Source organism: Stegostoma tigrinum, chromosome 30, assembly GCF_030684315.1.
Source record: "Stegostoma tigrinum isolate sSteTig4 chromosome 30, sSteTig4.hap1, whole genome shotgun sequence".
NCBI lineage: Eukaryota > Metazoa > Chordata > Chondrichthyes > Orectolobiformes > Stegostomatidae > Stegostoma > Stegostoma tigrinum.
Window position 1 is genome coordinate 14352481 of NC_081383.1, and position 19074 is coordinate 14371554.

Consider the following 19074-nt stretch of genomic DNA (forward strand, 5'->3'; position numbering starts at 1 on the left):
TGGAGTGACATAAACTGTAACTCTGTCACACTTGTATCACAAAGTAAGAATGCATAATTCCAAGTCCTGGTCGTCTAATAATAATGTAACTCTGAATTTCTGCTTGGCCAGAACTTTACAAGCCATTGAGAAGCGTAAGATAGGCATGAACAATTATATTTCTTTCTCCACATATGCTGACTGACTTGTTGCTTATTACCAGCATTTTCAATTTTTATTTATCATTTTTATTCAATTGCAGGACATGGGCATCATTGGTTTGCCAGCATTTATTGCCTGTCCCTGGTTGCTGTTCAGGAGGTGGTGGTGAGCTGGCTTCTTGAACCACTGCAGTCAATGTGCTGTAGATTGATACCCTGTACCCTTAGGGATGGAATTCTAGGATTCTGACCTAGTGATAGTGAAGGAACAATGATATAATTCCAAATCAGGATGGTGAATGGCTTGGAGGGGAACTTGAAGGTGGTGGTGTTCCCATGTATGTGTGGCCCTTGTCCTTCCAGATGGAAGTGGTCATGAGTTTGGAAGGTGCTGTTTAATGATCTTTGGTGAATTTCTGTATTGCCACTACAGAGTGTCAGTGGTGGAGTGACATGCTTGTGGATGTGGTGCCAACCAAGCAAGTTACTTTGTCCTGGGTGGTGTCAAATTTCTTGATTGTTGGAGCTGCACCCTTCCAGGCAAATGAGGACTATTCCAACACACTCCTGACTTCTGTCTTTTAGGTGACTGATAGGCTTTGGGGAGTCAGGAGGTGAGTTACTCACCACAGTACGCCTAGTCTCCGACCTGACTTTGTAGCGACTGTGCTTATGTGGTGACTCCAGTTAGGTTTTTGGTCAATGGCAAGCCCCCGGGATGTTGACAATGAGGGATTCAGTGATAGTAACATCATTAGACTGTTTCCTGCAGCAGTTCAACAAGGCAGGTCATTACCACCTTCTCAAGGCCAACTAGCGACCGACAATATATCCTGGTCAGCCAGTGATGCCCAGGTCCCACAATTGAAGAAAATAAATGTCAAGGGGGGTGGTTGGATTGTTTCTGATTGGAGTTAGTGAATTTGTGTGGTGTAAATGTTACTTGCTATTTCTCAAACAAAGCCTGAATATTGTCCAGAGCTTGTTGCATTTGAACATGGAATGATTCAGGATCTGAGAAGTCACAAATGATGCTGAGCATTGTGCAAGCATCAGTGAACATCCCCACTTCTGGCCTTATGAGGGAGTGAAGGTGATTGATGTAGCAGCTGAAGGTGCTTGGACCTAGGACACTACCCTGAGGAACTCCTGCAGAAATGTCCTGGAGCTGAGATGACTAACATCCAACAATCATGATTATCTCTCTACATTGCCAGGTATGACTCCAACCAGCTGAGGATTTGCCCCCAATACCTTTTTTTTTCAATTTTGCTAGTGATCCTTGATGCCACACTCAGTTAAATGCAGCCTGGATGTCAAGGGTTGTCACTTTCATACCTCATATTACCCCTGGAATATGACTGGGTGTGACTAAGCAGGTAATTGCTGAGCAGGTGCTGCTTCATAACATGGTTGATGACATCCATTAGTATTGGCCGTTGAAGAGCTGTATAGTGCTGCTTTACTTCCTATGTCAGTCAGCCTCACTGAATTAGACATAGGGCATAAATAATCAAATTAATTTACTCTGAATTAGGAAATTAGCATTTTCAGTCGCAAAGAAGAACTGCAAATATTTTGTTATCTCTATCTTTATCTACGTTAAGGAAACTATTGAGATTAACTACCATTTTATGAAGAACTCAGCTTTTCACATGTAGATCAATATGTTGTTTTTAATCTATCTCATTTACAACTGAAAAATTCTAAAATCTAGCTTTACTTAAGGCATTGGAGGAGCAATTGTCGTCATGACAAAAATGCTTGGCAATTTTTTTTTGCAATTGGACTTAACATCCATGAGAATTTTTTAAATCAAATATATAAGGAAACAAAAATTGCCCCCTTTCATTGTAAGCTAATATTTCCTTTTAATAAAAAATGATCATTACATAAATTGGTCCAATCTAAATATTGACAAGATTCAATGGAAAAACTTGAATATAAAGTTTCATAATTTGGTGAGTGGGTAGAGGGTGAGTGATAATTCTAAAGGCAATTCCTAGGGGTTTTGTGGCTAAGCTTGTAGCTGAGCTCAGCAAAGTACAGGTCTTCAAAGTTGCTTGCATAAAGCTCAGCCTAAATCCGCTGAGATCTTGAATTTTTGATGGGAGCTGAATAGGATGGTAGTAGGACATTGTTACTCATCCAGAAGTTGAAGTTAGTTAAGCAAGAGATAGGATGCAAATGATTGAAGTGTCAAGGGTGTTGACATAAGACTCGATCTAAGTGTTCACAGCATATATTGACCAAATGAACACAAATGATGTCATCCAAGGACAGCTTCTAAATAATTCCTAGTCTGAGATGAGTTACTAATCTTGGCCTGTAGCGAGGTGGAGGCAATTTTTCTCAATGTTCAAGTTACAACGAACAATGAGTGAAAGTCAGACACTGCGAGCCTGAACAGTGTAGGAAATTTAGGTAGACTTTGTCTTTGTTTGAATCCTAATTGGTCTTGATGAATGTAAAAACTCAAAACAATATACTGCTAAGAAATAATCATTAATTTGACTTTCTTCTATAATTATTAAGCATATTATCTGAATCCACAAAATATAATTTGTTCTACATTAGCATATAACAAAAGGATTCTTTAAAAACATCTTTTAAATGAATTCAGAGATAGTAAGAACTGCAGATGCTGGAGTCAAAGATAACACAATTTGGAACAATGGAGCATCACAGGAGCAGGAATGTCGACGTTTCGTGTCCCGTCCTGAAATGCCAACATTCCTGCTCCTCTGATGCTACTCAGCCTGCTGTGTTCCTCCAGTTCCACACTATATTATCTTTTTAAGTAAACTTAGATTCTTAGATTAGCGAGTTTTGAGAAGATTTGTAGCTCAGGTTGAGTTTCTGGATGTGAGTTTGCTCGCTGAGCTGGAAGGTTAGTTTTCAGACGTTTCGTCACCATTCTAGGTAACATCATCAGTGAGCCTCCGACGAAGTGCTGGTGTTATGTCCCACTTTCTATTTATCTGGTTAGGTTTCCTTGGGTTGGTGATGTCATTTCCTGTTCTTTTTATCAAGGGATGGTAGATTGGCTCCAAATCAATGTGTTTGTTGATGGAGTTCCGGTTGGAATGCCATGCTTCTAGGAATTCTCGTGCGTGTCTCTGTTTGGCTTGTCCTAGGATGCATGTGTTGTCCCAATCAAAGTGGTGTCCTTCCTCATCTTGCAAGAGCTGTGACAAACACAACATTGGACAAACAGGCAGAAAGCTAGCCACCAGGATACATGGACATCAACTAGCCACAAAACAACATGACCCACTATCACTAGTATCCTTACATACAGATGAGGAAGGACACCACTTTGATTGGGACAACACATCCATCCTAGGACAAGCCAAACAGAGACACGCACGAGAATTCCTAGAAGCATGGCATTCCAACCGGAACTCCATCAACAAACACATTGATTTGGAGCCAATCTACCATCCCCTGAGAAAAAGAACAGGAAATGACATCACCAATGCAGGAAATGACATCACCAACCCAAGGAAATCTAACCAGATAAATAGAAAGCGGGACATAACACCAGCGCTTTGTCGGAGGCTCACTGATGATGTTACTTAGAATGGTGATGAAACGTCTGAAAACTAACCTTCCAGCTCAGCGAGCCAACTCACATTCTTAGATTCTCAATTTGTGCAGTTAAAGTAAGGATAAAATTTCTATTTTAGTGACAGATGTATTAGATAACGTGACAAGCATAACATTTCCTGGTCTAATGCAAACTGATAAAATATTGCATAATTTACATAATTACAGGGAAATTTTCAAGTATGTTTGATTTAGTCATTATTGGAATATAGATAGACTAAAACTAATTGCCTGGAGAAGTAGGTAATGCGCTACAATCTTGAACTGCTGCAGTCCTTGGGGTGTAGAGGTACTCAGTGTTGTTAGCAAGTTCCAGGACTTTAACCTAGCAACAGTGAAGGAGCAATGATATATTTCCAAGTTAAGATGGTGTATAGCTTGAAGGGGAATTTGAAGGTGGCAGCATGTCCATGCCTTTGCTCCCCTTGGTTTTCTAGGTGCTATGAGTTTTGGATTTGGAAGCTTCATAAATATAATCTTTATTTTGATTTGACTTCTTTTGAAAAAAAGGATTATTCTCCAAAATCAAATCTTTTATACATAGTGAATTGAACTCCTTGGTTATGAGGATTGATTCTATTCCTCATATTTCAAGCAGAACATTGACACCGTAGATTTGCCTGAGTCAATATGGAAATGTAAAATGCATTCTGTTAATCCAATATGAATTGCAGGTAGGATTTGAGCATAATGAAATGAAAAATAAGAATGCATCAATAATGAACAAAGACAAGACAATAGATACTGTATTTAGGATTTATTTTAGCATTCCAAGGCCAGGGCTGTAACCTGCTGCAATAATAATAAATAAAAACTGAAAGAACAATGGATGCTGTAAACGAGGAACAAAAACAGAAGTTGCTGGAAAAGTTCAGCAGGTCTGGCAGCATCTGTGGAGAGAAATCAGAGTTCACATTTTGGGTTGAGTCATTCAACAGACCTGCTGAGCTTTTCCAGGATTTTTTTTGTTTTTAGAGCAATAATAAGACCTCGTTTATGAGGAGCAGCGATGTAGTAGTCATGTTAATGGACCAATAATCCGGAACTGCAGTTATTGCTTTGGTGATGTGGGTTTGAATCCTACCAATGACACTTGGTGACATTTGAATTCAAAATAAAAACCTGGAATTAAAAATATAATTTAATGGTGACCGTGTACCCACTATCAATAAAACATCCCTGTTTCATCAATATCCTGTAGAGAAGCAAATGTGCCATCCTTATCAGGTCTGGCAAACATGTGATCCCAGACCCACAGCAATGTGGTTGGCATTTAACAGACCTCTGTGTAACAAGGATGGCAATAAAGGTGGGGTGATGCCCGTGTTCAATGAATAATAATAAAAAAACTTGATACAGTAACGTATAAGGTGTAGAATTCTTAAAGTAATAAGTAACATATTGGCCTCCCTCCGTGCAAAGCCAGTGCTCCTGTCACCTTAAGCTGTTGGACTTTTGCTGCAGGGTACATCAGCCAAGGCACAATCTCCACCTGTAAAAGGGAGCTAAGACGTGTGTGGAAGGGACTGCAACAGCTTATATAGTGTCAACATAAGTATAACATTATATAAACTTCTAAAGCACAATGTTGGACTATTTCAGAAATGAGTTTACTTTTTCAGGTGGGCACAGAAGGATCTCTATTCACCCAGCAGTGTTCTACTTGTTGCGCAGAGGCCATTCTGTGTCTTTGCAGGGTATGATCTGGACGTTCAGTTTCCCCCAATTAATCCTTCACTTGTCGATACAATCACAGCATTTCTGGGTTTTTTTTTAAACCAAAGAAACTCTGCTTTCCAATTGAAATATTTTCTCCTTTGTGCATGCATGCGCGCGCGCGCGCGCGTGTGTGTGTGTGTGTGTGCGCGCTTAAAAACTGCAGTAATCCTAACATACCATGAGGGTGCACCGTTTTGACAGTCTGTAGCAGTAGTTGGGTGCCGACTGGTCATGTTTATTTTTGTGAAGTGTTCGTTTCTCCTACCCAAATGAGGAACTGGGTTTGGGGGTCTAATCGCATACATCTACAGGAAATATCCAAGTTTTACTTGTCATTTCCTTTGTCCTCTAAATGATTTTTCCTAAAAAGAAAAATGTCAAACAGACACACGAGGGCGCCAGAAATATATAATTTTTGGTTTAAATTCTTCCCTCCACCCCAGGGCAAATTTAAATACTCCCTGGTAAAAGTACTCTAGGGGGTTCAATCTAATTGGGCATCATTTACAAGGAGATCGCTGCCTGAAAGAATGAGTTGCACCTCTTCCTTATAAGAGGTTTAAACGAACATCTTCAGGTGGGGATAAAAGGGTTGGATTCTCCCTCTTCAAATGCAGCTTTGCGGCTCGGTTAACCTCCTGAAAAAAGGACTAGGACATCTCTCTGGCTGCCTGCGCCGTTTCAGTAAAAATGTCACGTAGGCGAAGCTCAGGCCACGTCAAAGCATACCTCTCACAGCATCTGAGCAAAACTGCGTCCTAGTGAGCGGAGAAGGTGGTGCAGCCTGCCCCATTAGACAGGTCCCATCATGGACGAAGACGACGAGAACGAGGAGGATACGCGCAGCAAAAGCATCAGAATGAAAGCGATCCCGTCTCCCCCAGGAGGGGGAGCCGGCCGAGGCTACCACAACACAGACAAGCAGCCGGGGGAATCGAACCAGGGCGAGGTAGAGACAGCGGTGGGCATGAAGTGCAACACGAACGGGGATTGCAGGGTGACCCAGGGAAGCCAATCGTCCATCAACCGGACGGATGAGAGTGAGGAGAAGAAAGCCGCGATGGAGGGAGGGGGCGCCTCCCGCAGCGAGGACAAGAGGGAGAGCAAAGTGGCTTTCTCGGCGGAGCCGCCCAGCCGAACATGCTCGCAGTTCCAGCAGCGCGGCAGGAACTCCGTGAGCCTGCACAAGTCCGAAGGGGCCGAGCAGATCTTCCCCGAGGATGCCGAGCAGAACGGCAGTCAGGCCAGCTTCATGCAGCGCCAGTTCGGGGCTATGCTGCAGCCGGGAGTTAACAAGTTTTCCCTGCGGATGTTCGGCAGCCAAAAGGCTGTGGAGAGGGAGCAGGAGAGAGTCAAATCGGCCGGAGCCTGGATTATCCACCCTTACAGTGACTTTCGGTGAGTGTTGCACGAACCCTCCTGTAATAAACACGATAGAGAGAGACACACACACATCTGTGACTGTAGCTCTTAAAGTGGGCTCCACTTGAGTCAGCTGCAACTTGTAATACTGAAGCAACTCGCTGCGGCTGCTTTTCCCCAATGCGGAAATTCAAGTGGTTATTTAGTAAGCAATCTCTAAGAAAAACATAGCAGCCAAACATCTGGACAGACTCATTGATGTAGACAACTGAAGCCTGTCCCTCGATTTGGAGGTGGTGTGTGTGTAAGTATGAATGTGGCTATGGTCTCTGAGAGACGCCGCAGAGATGCAGTGAAGGGGATTTGTCCTCTATTTCAAAGTACAGTGCTCACGTTTGTACGGAGTTAGCAGATCGTGCAGGTGGTCCCAGGAACATGTACCATTACTGACAGAACTTCTTCTTGGGCAGCACATAATTGGTGCCATAAACCACACGTACAAACAACGGTGCAGGCAGCGTATTCCTTTTGAAGAGTATACATATTAGTGGGTCTGTTTCGTGTGTGTGTGTGTGTGTTTGGTTGGGGGTGGGGTGCGAATTAACCTGCTGGGATAGGTGACACTTAAACCCACACCTTCAGGTTGAACATTTAAAATCGTGCTTAACCAACACAGTGTTACTCACGAAACGTTTGGAGAAAGGGTGTTTACCTTTATTGCTTTGATGTTAAGCGGTGCTGGGTACATTGGGTCACCGCTACAGATTTATCATGGGTGTGGGTCTGAGCGTCGATTCTGTCTCATGTCCTTGGGAGGCATTGGGCTCTTGAGGTTGACTTCCCGGTTGTCTCATCTTCCAAAGAACGGAGACGTTTTTAATTGCCACAGTTTGGGGATTAGGAATGGACAAGGCGTGTGTTTGTCTCTTGTTCTGGTGCTTTCTGTCAGCACCGTGATAGACTTAGTTCAGGAAAATTGCGGGTTCCAGCCCAACGGGGACAAGAGACTCTCATCTGTTCCTGCATTAACGTTACTCCGCACCTCAAACTGGTGTGAGGTGACCTCCTGGAAGATTCTATATCACGTTTCAGCGCTTTCCCAAATTCACATCATCGCATCAAACCAAACTAAAACCAGCCAAGCCTCAGTAATTCTGGTTGAAATGTAACAGATTTTTTAAAAATAGAGCTCTCTCGAAAGATAAACACATCTCCACAAGTATAAAGAGCTCTGCACCTGTTCTTTGCCTGTAATCTTTACACTTGGGATGTAACATAAGACCTACACCTTCAGATTCATCTGAATAAACATTTTTGTTCACGTTGCTGCAATTCTTTGTAGTTTCATATCCACTGATATGCACATTTATTTGCCTAAGATTTTGTAACTGGGAAACATTGAATTGTTTATGGGTAGTTTGACAATTACTCATTTCAAGCCATGTAACATTATCAGCTCCCTGTAATATTTGAATTGCAATCATTTTGATGGTTTACTCTCCAAACGCCAAAGTTTTGTAAAAGCTAAACCATTGATTCATTGGTGATACTCACAAGTGAATTGAAAATTTGTACAGCCTGAGCCATTCATCTCAGATTTTATGTTCTCAGCAGAGAGGAAAGAATAAGCTTCAGATATTTTCTGTGAACTATCTGTGACCTTTGCTTTCTTTGGGTCCAGTAATACATATTAGATCATCCTCCTTGCAGTGCTTGTTTCCAGCTGTGGGCATTATTAAAACAGTTCACACACCTGGCAACTAACACAATGCCTTGCAGACTGTCTTTGCACTGAAGTAGGAATTTATTGGGCACATGCTTTCTCCCCTTTAACTCATGATACTTTCTATTAATAAATCATAACTCCTCCAATTTAGAACAAATTGTTCTTCAGGCTGCCATCCATCTTCCTTCTTTCATTCAGAGAGCTCCCCTAGAGGAGATCATGTGTGAATTATGCTAATAACAAATATTGTACTCAGCCACATACAGGCTCCAAACTGGTTATTGATTTTGCTTTCATTAATTCACAAATTTTATTTTCAACCATACTTTTATACACTATTTGTGTATATTTCGGTTGATCATCATTTTAAAGCTCAGACTTGTCCCTGATGAACAATACATTTTGTTCTCACTTGAATCTATCTGTGAAAGTTAACAAACAATTCAATACATAAAACTAAGGAGGGATGATTGAGCAACTGACAATTATTCATGTGTGTTCATGATAGCTTCTGCATTAAAAGTGTGTCTTTTAGCATAGGTTTGGAATGTTTAATCTATATGTTATACTTGTCTTTGTTCTAATGCCCAAGAACACCAACTGATTATGATTTATTTGCTGCCATTTTGGTAACAAGGATTGTAAGGAACATTTTAAAATGTTAGGGGTTTTGTACTGTGAAAGAGAGAGGGAGACAGAGAGCATTGATGTATTTCTAATGCAAATTCAGGCCCTAGTTAAATTTCAGATGAGCCAGCATGTTTGAAAAATTGCAGCGATAAGAATATTTTACAAAGGTCACCTGAAAAGTTGTAATTGTTAAATATCCAATGTATGTAATGTTCAATAGATAGCTGTTTAGATGATATATGTGGCAAGGCTAATTTATCATGACATTGCTTTTCATTCACTTGCACTAAATATCTCTCAATCAAAATTTAAAATCAACCTATTATGTTGTACAGCTCTGGAGTGAATCAGTCTGTGGGACAACTAAGGGTAATATTGAACAAGAATGTTGAATAAATGAGTGTTGTTAAAATTAGGTTTGCTCAAAAAAGACACAGTTGGAACCCTTTATAATAAAATTATATGTCACGTAAAATGATGTTTTGAAATGCAAAAGGAGCCTGTCAGGTATCAAATGGAAATTCTGTATCAGAAGCAGATAGACATAAACGATATAACTGAAATAATTTTTAAGGATAAGGATCTCAGTCTTGATTTTTTTTAAATTAAGCATTGTCAAAAGTATATTTAACTTTGAAATACATTTTTTTTGGAGAATGCATTATAATTACGCAAATGATGACCATGTCAGCATTGCTGCACTGGAATAGAGAGCTAAGACATGATTAAAGAATACACTGTAACGTGCATGAGGAGATACTGAGTTGACTGGGATTGTACTCATTGGAATTTAGAAGAATGAGGGAAGATCTTATAGAAACATAAGATTATGAAGGGAATAGATGAAGTGGTAGCAGAGAGGTTGTTTCCGCTAGCAGTGAAACCAGAACTAGAGGGCATCACCTCAAAATAAAGAGAAGCAGATGCAGGACTGAGGTCAGGAGGAACTTCTTCACTCAAAGGGTTGTGAATCTGTGAAATTCCCTGCCCAGTGAAGGGGTTGAAGCTCCCTCACTGAATGTTTTTAAGGCAAGGCTAGATAAATTTTTGAACAGTAAAGGAATTAAAGATTATGGTGAGTGGGCGGGTAAGTGGAGCTGCGTCTCAAAGATCAGCCATGATCTTATTAAATGGCGGGGCAGGCTTGATGGGCCAGATGGCCTATTCTTGCTCCTAGTTCCTATGTTCTTATGCAACTGTTTCTTGTGGGAAAAAATACTCTTCATCTTTAACTACAATTATTGATACACAAATAGCTAGTTGGCAATTTAATATTCCTGGCAAACTCAAACAATTAGCTGAGTTATCTCACTTCAACCATTAATGAGCTAGGTAGAATCTAGACTCGCTAAGGGTTAAACAATGAATATCTTTCATTAACTTATAAATACATTAAATATAGCAGTAACTGTTCCATATACAATTGATTAGAATTTTTTTCTATGTCTATATTTGATAGAAGGAAATTAGTCAAAATATGCAAAGCTTTGCTTGATGAGGAATAATAGTGGCTAAGCCAAGGTCTGCTGGAACTCATTCTTTGGTCTAGTAAAAGGATTTGTTGTTTGAGGTATGGACACCTCATAGTTGAATTTCTAATTTCAGATATTTTGTACATTGAAACAAGTGTAGGAAGGGTACCACAGCAAACTGAATGGTATACGTTAAGTAATCTCAGCTGACTGGATTTATGATTCACAACACACAGCCATCTGGAGCATAAGTAACCAATTACCGGCATATAGCCCAAACCACTGTGAAACTCAGAAAGCACCTTCCGAACCCATGACCACTTCCATCTGGAAGGACAAGGGTAGCAGAAGCATAGGAACAGCACCATTGTCAAGCTCTATTCGAAGCCACCTACAATGCTGACCTGGAAATATATCACCGTTCCTTCACAGTCGCTGGGACAAAAGCCTAGGATTCCCTCCATAATGGCATTGTGCATCAATCCACATAAGATCGACTGCAGCGTTTCAGGAAGGCAGCTCACCACCACCTCTCAATGAGGAATGGGCAGTAAATGCTGGCCAGTTAGTGACACTCACATCTCACAAATTAATTTAAAAAATTGAGAGCAGAGACTAAATCAATAGATTATTTGTAATGTAAAGGTTAAGATGGATTTTTCTCATTGCTATGTTTGGCAAAGTAGTTAACATTTTTAGGAATAACAGTATTGTGGTTGTATTACACATAGGAAATCTACTCCAAATCTCTTTATAGGTTTAATGTTCATGGGACAGGGCATTGAGAGGTGACTAATGTAAGACATTTTATACGATGTCTATTTGTGTGTGTATTTGAATTAACCTTCATGCTATTCAAAATAAATGTTAAAACCAAATAATTTTACTTATTTATAACCTCGCATCATAACATTCTAAAATTAAAATTACAGCTCAGTATAATGAGAATGTTATCTTGTAGTTTGATGTTAAATCTGGTACTTAAATTATAATTACTAAGATAATTCTGGGTACCATGGGCAATGCATGGTAAATATATATACAAGGGCTTTTTTCAATATAAAACTTGACTAAAGGAAAATATTTTAATGCTTTGACATTGTCATGTCCATACACCCCTCTGCAGTAACATGTTTGATTGGAAGTGATGAAGCTACAGACGTCCTTTGAAAAGCTAACACAAATAACATCATTTTATTTTTAAATGCCCATAATTTTGCATAGTTATACTGTAAGCTATTACAGTTAGTGTGAAAATTACTCCATGGATATACACATCTTCAAGTCATGTGATCGTTCAATCTTTGTATATGTTTGAATACAGCTTTGATTTACAGGATAAATATAAATTCTGTGGAATGTGTTTGAGTGGTGTGAATATAATTTCCGGTTGATATGGCATTATCAACCAGTCCTGCAGTAAACAGTAATTCTGTAGTGAGTGGCTAAAGTGTAAATGATACATAAATGTAAATAATAATCATGTGGGACCTGCTAACTTAAGTTTGGCCCTCATCTTAGGAAATAAGGATCATTTTGCATCTAACCTTTTTATTGACTCTAGAATATTTAATGCTGAGGTTTGGTGTCTAAAATTAAAAGTACAGTATTTTGCAAAACAAACATTCTTTAACTTGATAAACAAGGAATTAACAAAGTATATATTTAGAAGTCCCCTATGGAGAGGAGGGAATTCAGCCCCTTGCTCATTTTTGATCCTGAGTCTGTATTTTTTCTGAGGTAATGGGAACTGCAGATGCTGAAGAATCCAAGATAAAGAAGTGTGGAGCTGGGTGAATACAGCAGGCCAAGCAGCATCTTAGGAGCACAAAAGCTGACGTTTCTGGTCTAGACCCTTCGTTAGAAAAGGGGGATGGGGAGAGCGTTCTGAAATAAATAGGGAGAGGGGGGAGGTGGACTGAAGATAGATAGAGGAGAAGATAGGTAGAGAAGGGAATACAGGTGGGGAGCTAGGAAGCGGATAGGTCAGCCCAGGTAGGACGGACAGGTCAAGGGGGTGGGATGAGGTTAGGAGTTAGGAAATGGAGGTGCGGCTTGAGGTGGAAGGAGGGGATAGGTGAGAGGAAGATCAGATTAGGGAGGTGGGGACGAGCTGGGCTGGTTTTGGGATGCAGTGGGGGAGGGGAGATTTTGAAGCTTGTGAAATCCACATTGATGCCATTGGGCTGCAGTGTTCCCAAGCAGAATACGAGTTGCTGTTCCTGCAACCTTCGGGTGGCATCATTGTGGCACTGCAGGAGGCCCAGAATGGACATGTTGTCTGAGGAATGGGAGGGGGAGTTAAAATGGTTTGCGACTTGGCGGTGCAGTTCTTTATTGCGACCCGAGCACAACTCCCACTCCCCCTCCCATTCCTCCGATGACATGTCCACCTACACTCACCTCTACAGGCTCCATCCCCGTCCCTTTAACTCGCCTGTCTCCTCTCCACCTATCTTCTCTCTCCATCTTTGATCTGCCTCCCTTTTGCCCTCTATTTCAGAACCCTCTCCCCATCCCCCTCTCTGATGAAGGGTCTGGGCCCGAAACGTCAGCTTTTGTGCTCCTGAGATGCTGCTTGGCCTGCTGTGTTCACCCAGCTCCACACTTTGTTATCTCTGTTTTTTTTTCTGCTTGTGTTCCGCACAATCTAAATTTGGAAACAGGTTTAAAAAAAGTCTCGTAAATAATTTCTATGATATAGTGTCTGAAGAAACATAAGATTAAATGGATATATTTTGGAAGTGCTGCAAATGCAGAGAAATTTGAAATATTATTCGTGCTAATAAGGTGTTGCCATTGTGGGTGAATGCTGCGTACAGGTTGCCTTTTATAGCAGATCCAGTGAGCCACCTGGGAATGAATTATAATCTTTCCCTTGTTGTTATTTTTGTTTGCTTTACATGCTCTTCTCAGGAATTCAATTGGGAAAAGCCTAACCTAACTCGGGGACTTTGGGTCTTCCCAACAGAAATCGATTCGAGCTGTCTTTCCAGTGCACGGGCTGCCAGATGGCGTCTGCTCCAGTAACTTGGGAGGTTTGGGAGTCTACAGCTGCAAGGAGCTGTTTATGGTGCTGAAATTGGAAGCGCCGCCCGTTGCAAAACTTCTTTTAAACTCAGTGTCATTTTCTCTTGCAGCGTAGACACCAATCCAAATCCAGTTGGTCATAAAAGCTGCAGATAGGGTCCAAAGAGGAGAATTTTGCATAACTCAATATGTTGAAATTGAATTTTTTTTGTTTCTGGATGTTTCCATTGCCTGTGTGTACTTGCCTGACTTTTAAGCATTGCTGCAATCCCAATAAGTGACCCTTGTACAAAAATCGCAGCAAACCAACGGTGTAAATTTTAATGTCAGACTCATAGTTGACGCCGTGACTGTATTTTGAATGGCTGTCCCTATAATATGGAAAATAATCGATCCCTTGTTTTTATTCAGAGATAGGTAGGAACTGCCGATGCTGGAGAATCTGAGATAACACGGTGTTAATCTTTTATTTTCTATCGTTCTATGTACCGCGATTATTGCTCAACCCTCTTTGGTAATTCAATCAGTGATTTTTATTTTGTCGTGACGATTAGGCACCACGAACAGAGGACATTTATCACATGAGATTCAGCATCACTGTCTTGAAATGACGGCCTGTCATTCACGGGCCAGACTCATCATATTTTATAGCTTTTCACACAGCGCTGTACAATACACTTTCGATACATTACCTCCTTTTGCCGCTAGTTAATGGTATTTTATATTCTTCGAAAGAAAGCCTGCAGATGTCCTACCATTCCAACCCTTTGTGTGAGCTTTTACCCGCAGCCAGGCTCTCCTTGTGGCGACCTTGCGGACAAGGAGACACTGTCACCTGATTCACGTACAGCTGAGTGTGTTGGTGACCTTCTATCGATGGTGTATACCACGACCTTTTTATTAATTGCTGTCGGAAACGGCAGCTCTTCGGTCAGGCAGCCTCAGTTTCATCAGTGTGTGTATCTTGTTATCATCATTAACGTTATTTCATTCGGACTCTCATTTACTGGGTTTCTGATTGTAGCTGATTTAAAGGGCCCGAGAGTTCTCTCAGCTGTTACAACTTTTTTTCCTATAAAATAATCGATTCATTTGCCTATGTTTTCTACCTGCCGCCCCCCCCCCTCACCCTTTTGTTCACTAACCTTTTATTTTATCTGGTTCCCTACTGGTTTGTGTACAGGTTACTGATAATACAAATTCGTTTTCTAACTAAAAAGTTGAATCGTCCAATGAACTGAATTAAAGAATATAAGTAACATTAGACAGTTAGAATGTGGAATTGAAGAAACAGGCTCAGCAAATAATCTGAATTAATGGACTTTGAATTAGTATGAGCAATTTTATATTCCATGCTTTATCTTTTAACCATCCTGATCTCATTCTTTGGCCTTTTAACATTGATTGATTGTCTTATTAATTAGTTGTTTTTCTGCTTTCACGATTCTCTTTAATCTTTTTCATTTTTATTCTATTCATAATGTATCTGTCATTTCCAAATTATTTTCTTCTGGTCACAATAATTTAGGCCAGTTATTTCCTATATTAAAGTAATTTCAATTTTACACCAAGGCTTAATGTGCTCAGTACTGGTCACAAAAATAGTCACATCCAGAAGTTACCTTCCAGTGGGAACCACCCAGATGCCCAAATGGCTGCAGCCTGACTGCAAATAATGAAAAGTGAAGTATTAAAAGTTCTCTGGCTCACATTTAAAATTAGTTTCAAATTTTTTTACTGCTGTCTGGAGTTTACAAAAGCAGCTGAGTTCTTGTCACATAAATCTAAACATCAATTGAAATTAGCAGAACTGTGCTTGATATTCAAACAATGCTATGTAATAAACTCCATCTTTTTCTAGCCAAAGAGTTTACAGAGGGCCATTTGTATAACTTTGGATTTCTTGCCTAATATTGGTATGGTAACCATAGTGCAACTTATCTGATTTTTGGATCCTTGGTGTTGTCTTAAGAATTTCCTGGGCCTTTATTCATTTTTTGTGAGGTGGATCCCTATAATATGTAATAACCTTAGTTCAACAATTTATTGCTGTTCGTTATATTCTGCCAAAGTCAAGGTCTTGTTTTCTGCTCTGTGCATTCTGTTTTTCCTTTTTTTTGCTCCTTATTTCCCTACTGTGTTCACCAAAATCCCCTACTGCCCCCTTTTCTCCTCACTGTGTATGTCTACACATAGCAGCACTCTTGTTCCTCCCAGTGCAATATATTTTTAGCATAACATTTGCATTAGGTTTGCATTTTTCTGTTCTGTGTGCACCACATTAATTCAACAAACAGTCCTAGCTTGTTACTGACACTTTTAGAATGCATTGTTTCCTATTAATGTGCATTGCATTGGTTCTCCATATTATTATGCAACAAATGCCACAATATTCCACCTATTGAAGTCATTGATTTAGCTAAGGGAAACCCATTATCTCCTTTCATTTGTCTGTACATCCCACTGGTATGAACGAGATAGAAGTATAAAGTTGTAAGTAATGTTGTTTCATATTTCTTATGCAGGCTAACATTTTCCATTGCATTCAAAGCCGGTAATGCCTTTTATGTTTGACAATTAACTTAGTAAATTTGCCTTTTTGGATTATGTTGTCATGTTAAGTTTTTTTTATATTTCAGTTTAATTCTATAGACCATAGGTTATGTTTGTGTTAAACATGTTCATATTTTGAATAAATTGCATTCACTGGTTTGTGCAGTTTAAACATGCATTTTAGTCTTCTACAAATTATTCAACATGCTAAATTGTTACCAATGATTTGTCTAATGTGCCATTTTATGTGTATGACATTTTAAAGAAGCTTCCAATATGCAAGTTGTGAAACGTCAATGATGCACAATCCATGGGACAGGAACGACTAGGTCTTCCATATCTTCTACTCTTTTGTTCTTCAACAAGCACCATCATAACAAATAGATGTGAAGCATGTGGGAAATTACATTAATTTTATTTTCAACTTTGTTTTTTGTTCATTGCTTTGAAAAGAGCCTTACATGTACATGAAACAAGGGCCGATGGAAAATGGACCATTTTCTTCGGAAAATGTTTTATGTTGAAATAAAATTTATTATATGTTGGTTGAAGAGCTTAAGAAGTATTATCTACTTACTAAGTTGATTTGAGGACAATAACTATTAATCCAAAAATGAACAATTAACAAGCTAAGATCTGCAGTATTTTAAGTGACTGCAGGAAAAGTATCCACATTAGATGCATTTGACATAAATAGTACTCCACAGAAGTCTGTGAATTTTAATTTTTTATAAATTCATAAAAGTTATTAACTTTAAAGAGTGGCTATTATTTAGCACTTTGTTTAAAGTCAACCCACAGCCAAGCTATGAGTACATGATTTCTTTGAGAGTCTGGTGGGAATGTAGTAATATGTATCATTGCAGATAATAACTCATTGACTGGACAGGCCTGTTGGAGAGATTTAAAAATCGATGATTTGACCAAACATGTGTCATGAGAAAGGTTGTCTGTGATACTCAGAGCATTTTTATTTGAGCCAATAATGAATGTTCTAAAACAGCAATATGTTTGGTATCAAACTTAATATATAAATCTCTTACTGTACTGAAACTGCAATTTTGTGCTGGCGTAATGGTGAAAACATAATGTTCTGAATCATACTATAAATCGAAACATTAATAACCTTTATACTTACTGTACTGGTGCTCCTCAATCTCCTTTGTTGCCGCGATTCAGAATTGCTGGTTAAAGACCACCAGGATTGTTGGCAGCGCTTCATCTTCATGTCGCAAGTACAATGTCTTTATCTCAGTGAAGATTTCTACGCAAAATGGCTACTACTAGGAAACCTGTAAACTGCAATTCTAAAGTATAACATGAAGCAACAGGGTGTCTGAGAGAGACCAGTGAATGCACAGATCTCTTTTGTTTTGGAGACTGGTTAAATTAAAGACAATGCTTATACCTGTTGTTCCTTATTTACATAAATTACTGGGATGCATAAACCTGTTGTGAACTTTTATTAAATTTGTAGCAAGAATTGAGGATGCCAACAAGATTTTGCAGAAAGCATTGCCCAACTGGGGATACAAATAGGAAATAAGATTTAATATTAATAAGAATAATAATCAAATGTATAAATCCAAAGAGATTTTGTTCATCTTTAATATGGTATGAAATGCAGTGCATCATTTTTTTGAAACATACTGCTGTACAGAGTTCATCTGGAGTAGTGCACATAATTCTGATTACTGTAATTTAAAAGGGACACCCATGAGAGATCACAAGGAAAATGACAAGAATTGTCCCAAGTGTGAAATATGCTGAGTTATGAACAAATGTCAGACAAACCTTAACTGTTCTGAAAGAAAAGGTGAAACGGTGAGCCCACTGAAATACATTGCTCATTAAGTGATAAAGACAAGATAGACCACATTTCTGAGGTCAGTCAGGCAAGTAGAACATGTCTTTAAAGATAAGTTAAGTTTGTGAAAAATAAAGTTAACAATGATCTCAATGGGGTTTGAAGGTGGATATGTTTTTTTGTTTAAAATGAGATAAAAGTTTGAAATGATCTACCAGGTAGGTCCATGGAATTATTTGGAGATCAAAATGCAAGTTGAAGAGATGAGCCTGATTAGGTCTTTTCTTTTATTAGTCTTATTAATGTTTTATTGGATTCCCAGTACATTATAGGCTGTGTGGTGTGAAGTAATAATTTTGTTTTAACTTGGTGTACTGCAGTATGATTCTGAAAGGAGTGCCAAAGACTCTTCATTCTTGGCACTCAGATCTTGAAATGATTTTTGAGGCTTTTAATTAATTGTTACCTTTCTTGGCAGGTTTTATTGGGATTTCACAATGCTGTTGTTTATGGTTGGAAATCTCATCATTATTCCAGTAGGAATCACCTTCTTCAAGGAAGAAACCACCACTCCTTGGATTATCTTTAATGTCGTGTCTGATACTTTCTTCCTCATGGATTTAGTCTTAAACTTCAGAACTGGAATTGTTATAGAAGATAACACCGAGATCATACTGGATCCACAAAAAATTAAGAAGACATATTTAAAAAGCTGGTTTATTGTAGACTTTGTCTCTTCAATCCCTGTGGATTATATATTTTTGATAGTAGAAAAAGGAATTGATTCAGAAGTTTATAAAACTGCTAGAGCACTACGAATAGTGCGGTTTACAAAAATTCTCAGTCTTTTACGATTATTGAGACTCTCAAGGTTGATAAGGTACATTCATCAATGGGAAGAGGTAAGACTATTTTTAAACACGTTTCCTATTGGCACGCATGATACCAATTTATTGTCCTAGTAATTTAGACATAAGACAGTGAAACTTCTACTATTTTGCACCAATTTTATGGTGTTCACTAGTT

The 19074-nt window shown here is 39.2% G+C and overlaps 1 protein-coding gene across 1 annotated transcript in view; it reads left to right on the forward strand.

Moving 5' to 3' along the window:
* Window positions 1-5707: 5707 nt before the first annotated feature.
* Window positions 5708-19074, forward strand: part of hcn2b (hyperpolarization activated cyclic nucleotide-gated potassium channel 2b) — a 108147-nt gene continuing 94780 nt past the window's right edge. Inside the window, exons 1-2 of the mRNA XM_048560129.2 lie at window positions 5708-6866; window positions 18527-18950. Of these exons, the coding sequence (XP_048416086.1) occupies window positions 6277-6866; window positions 18527-18950 (1014 nt within the window). The 5' untranslated portion in view covers window positions 5708-6276. The remainder of the gene's footprint in view (window positions 6867-18526; window positions 18951-19074) is intronic.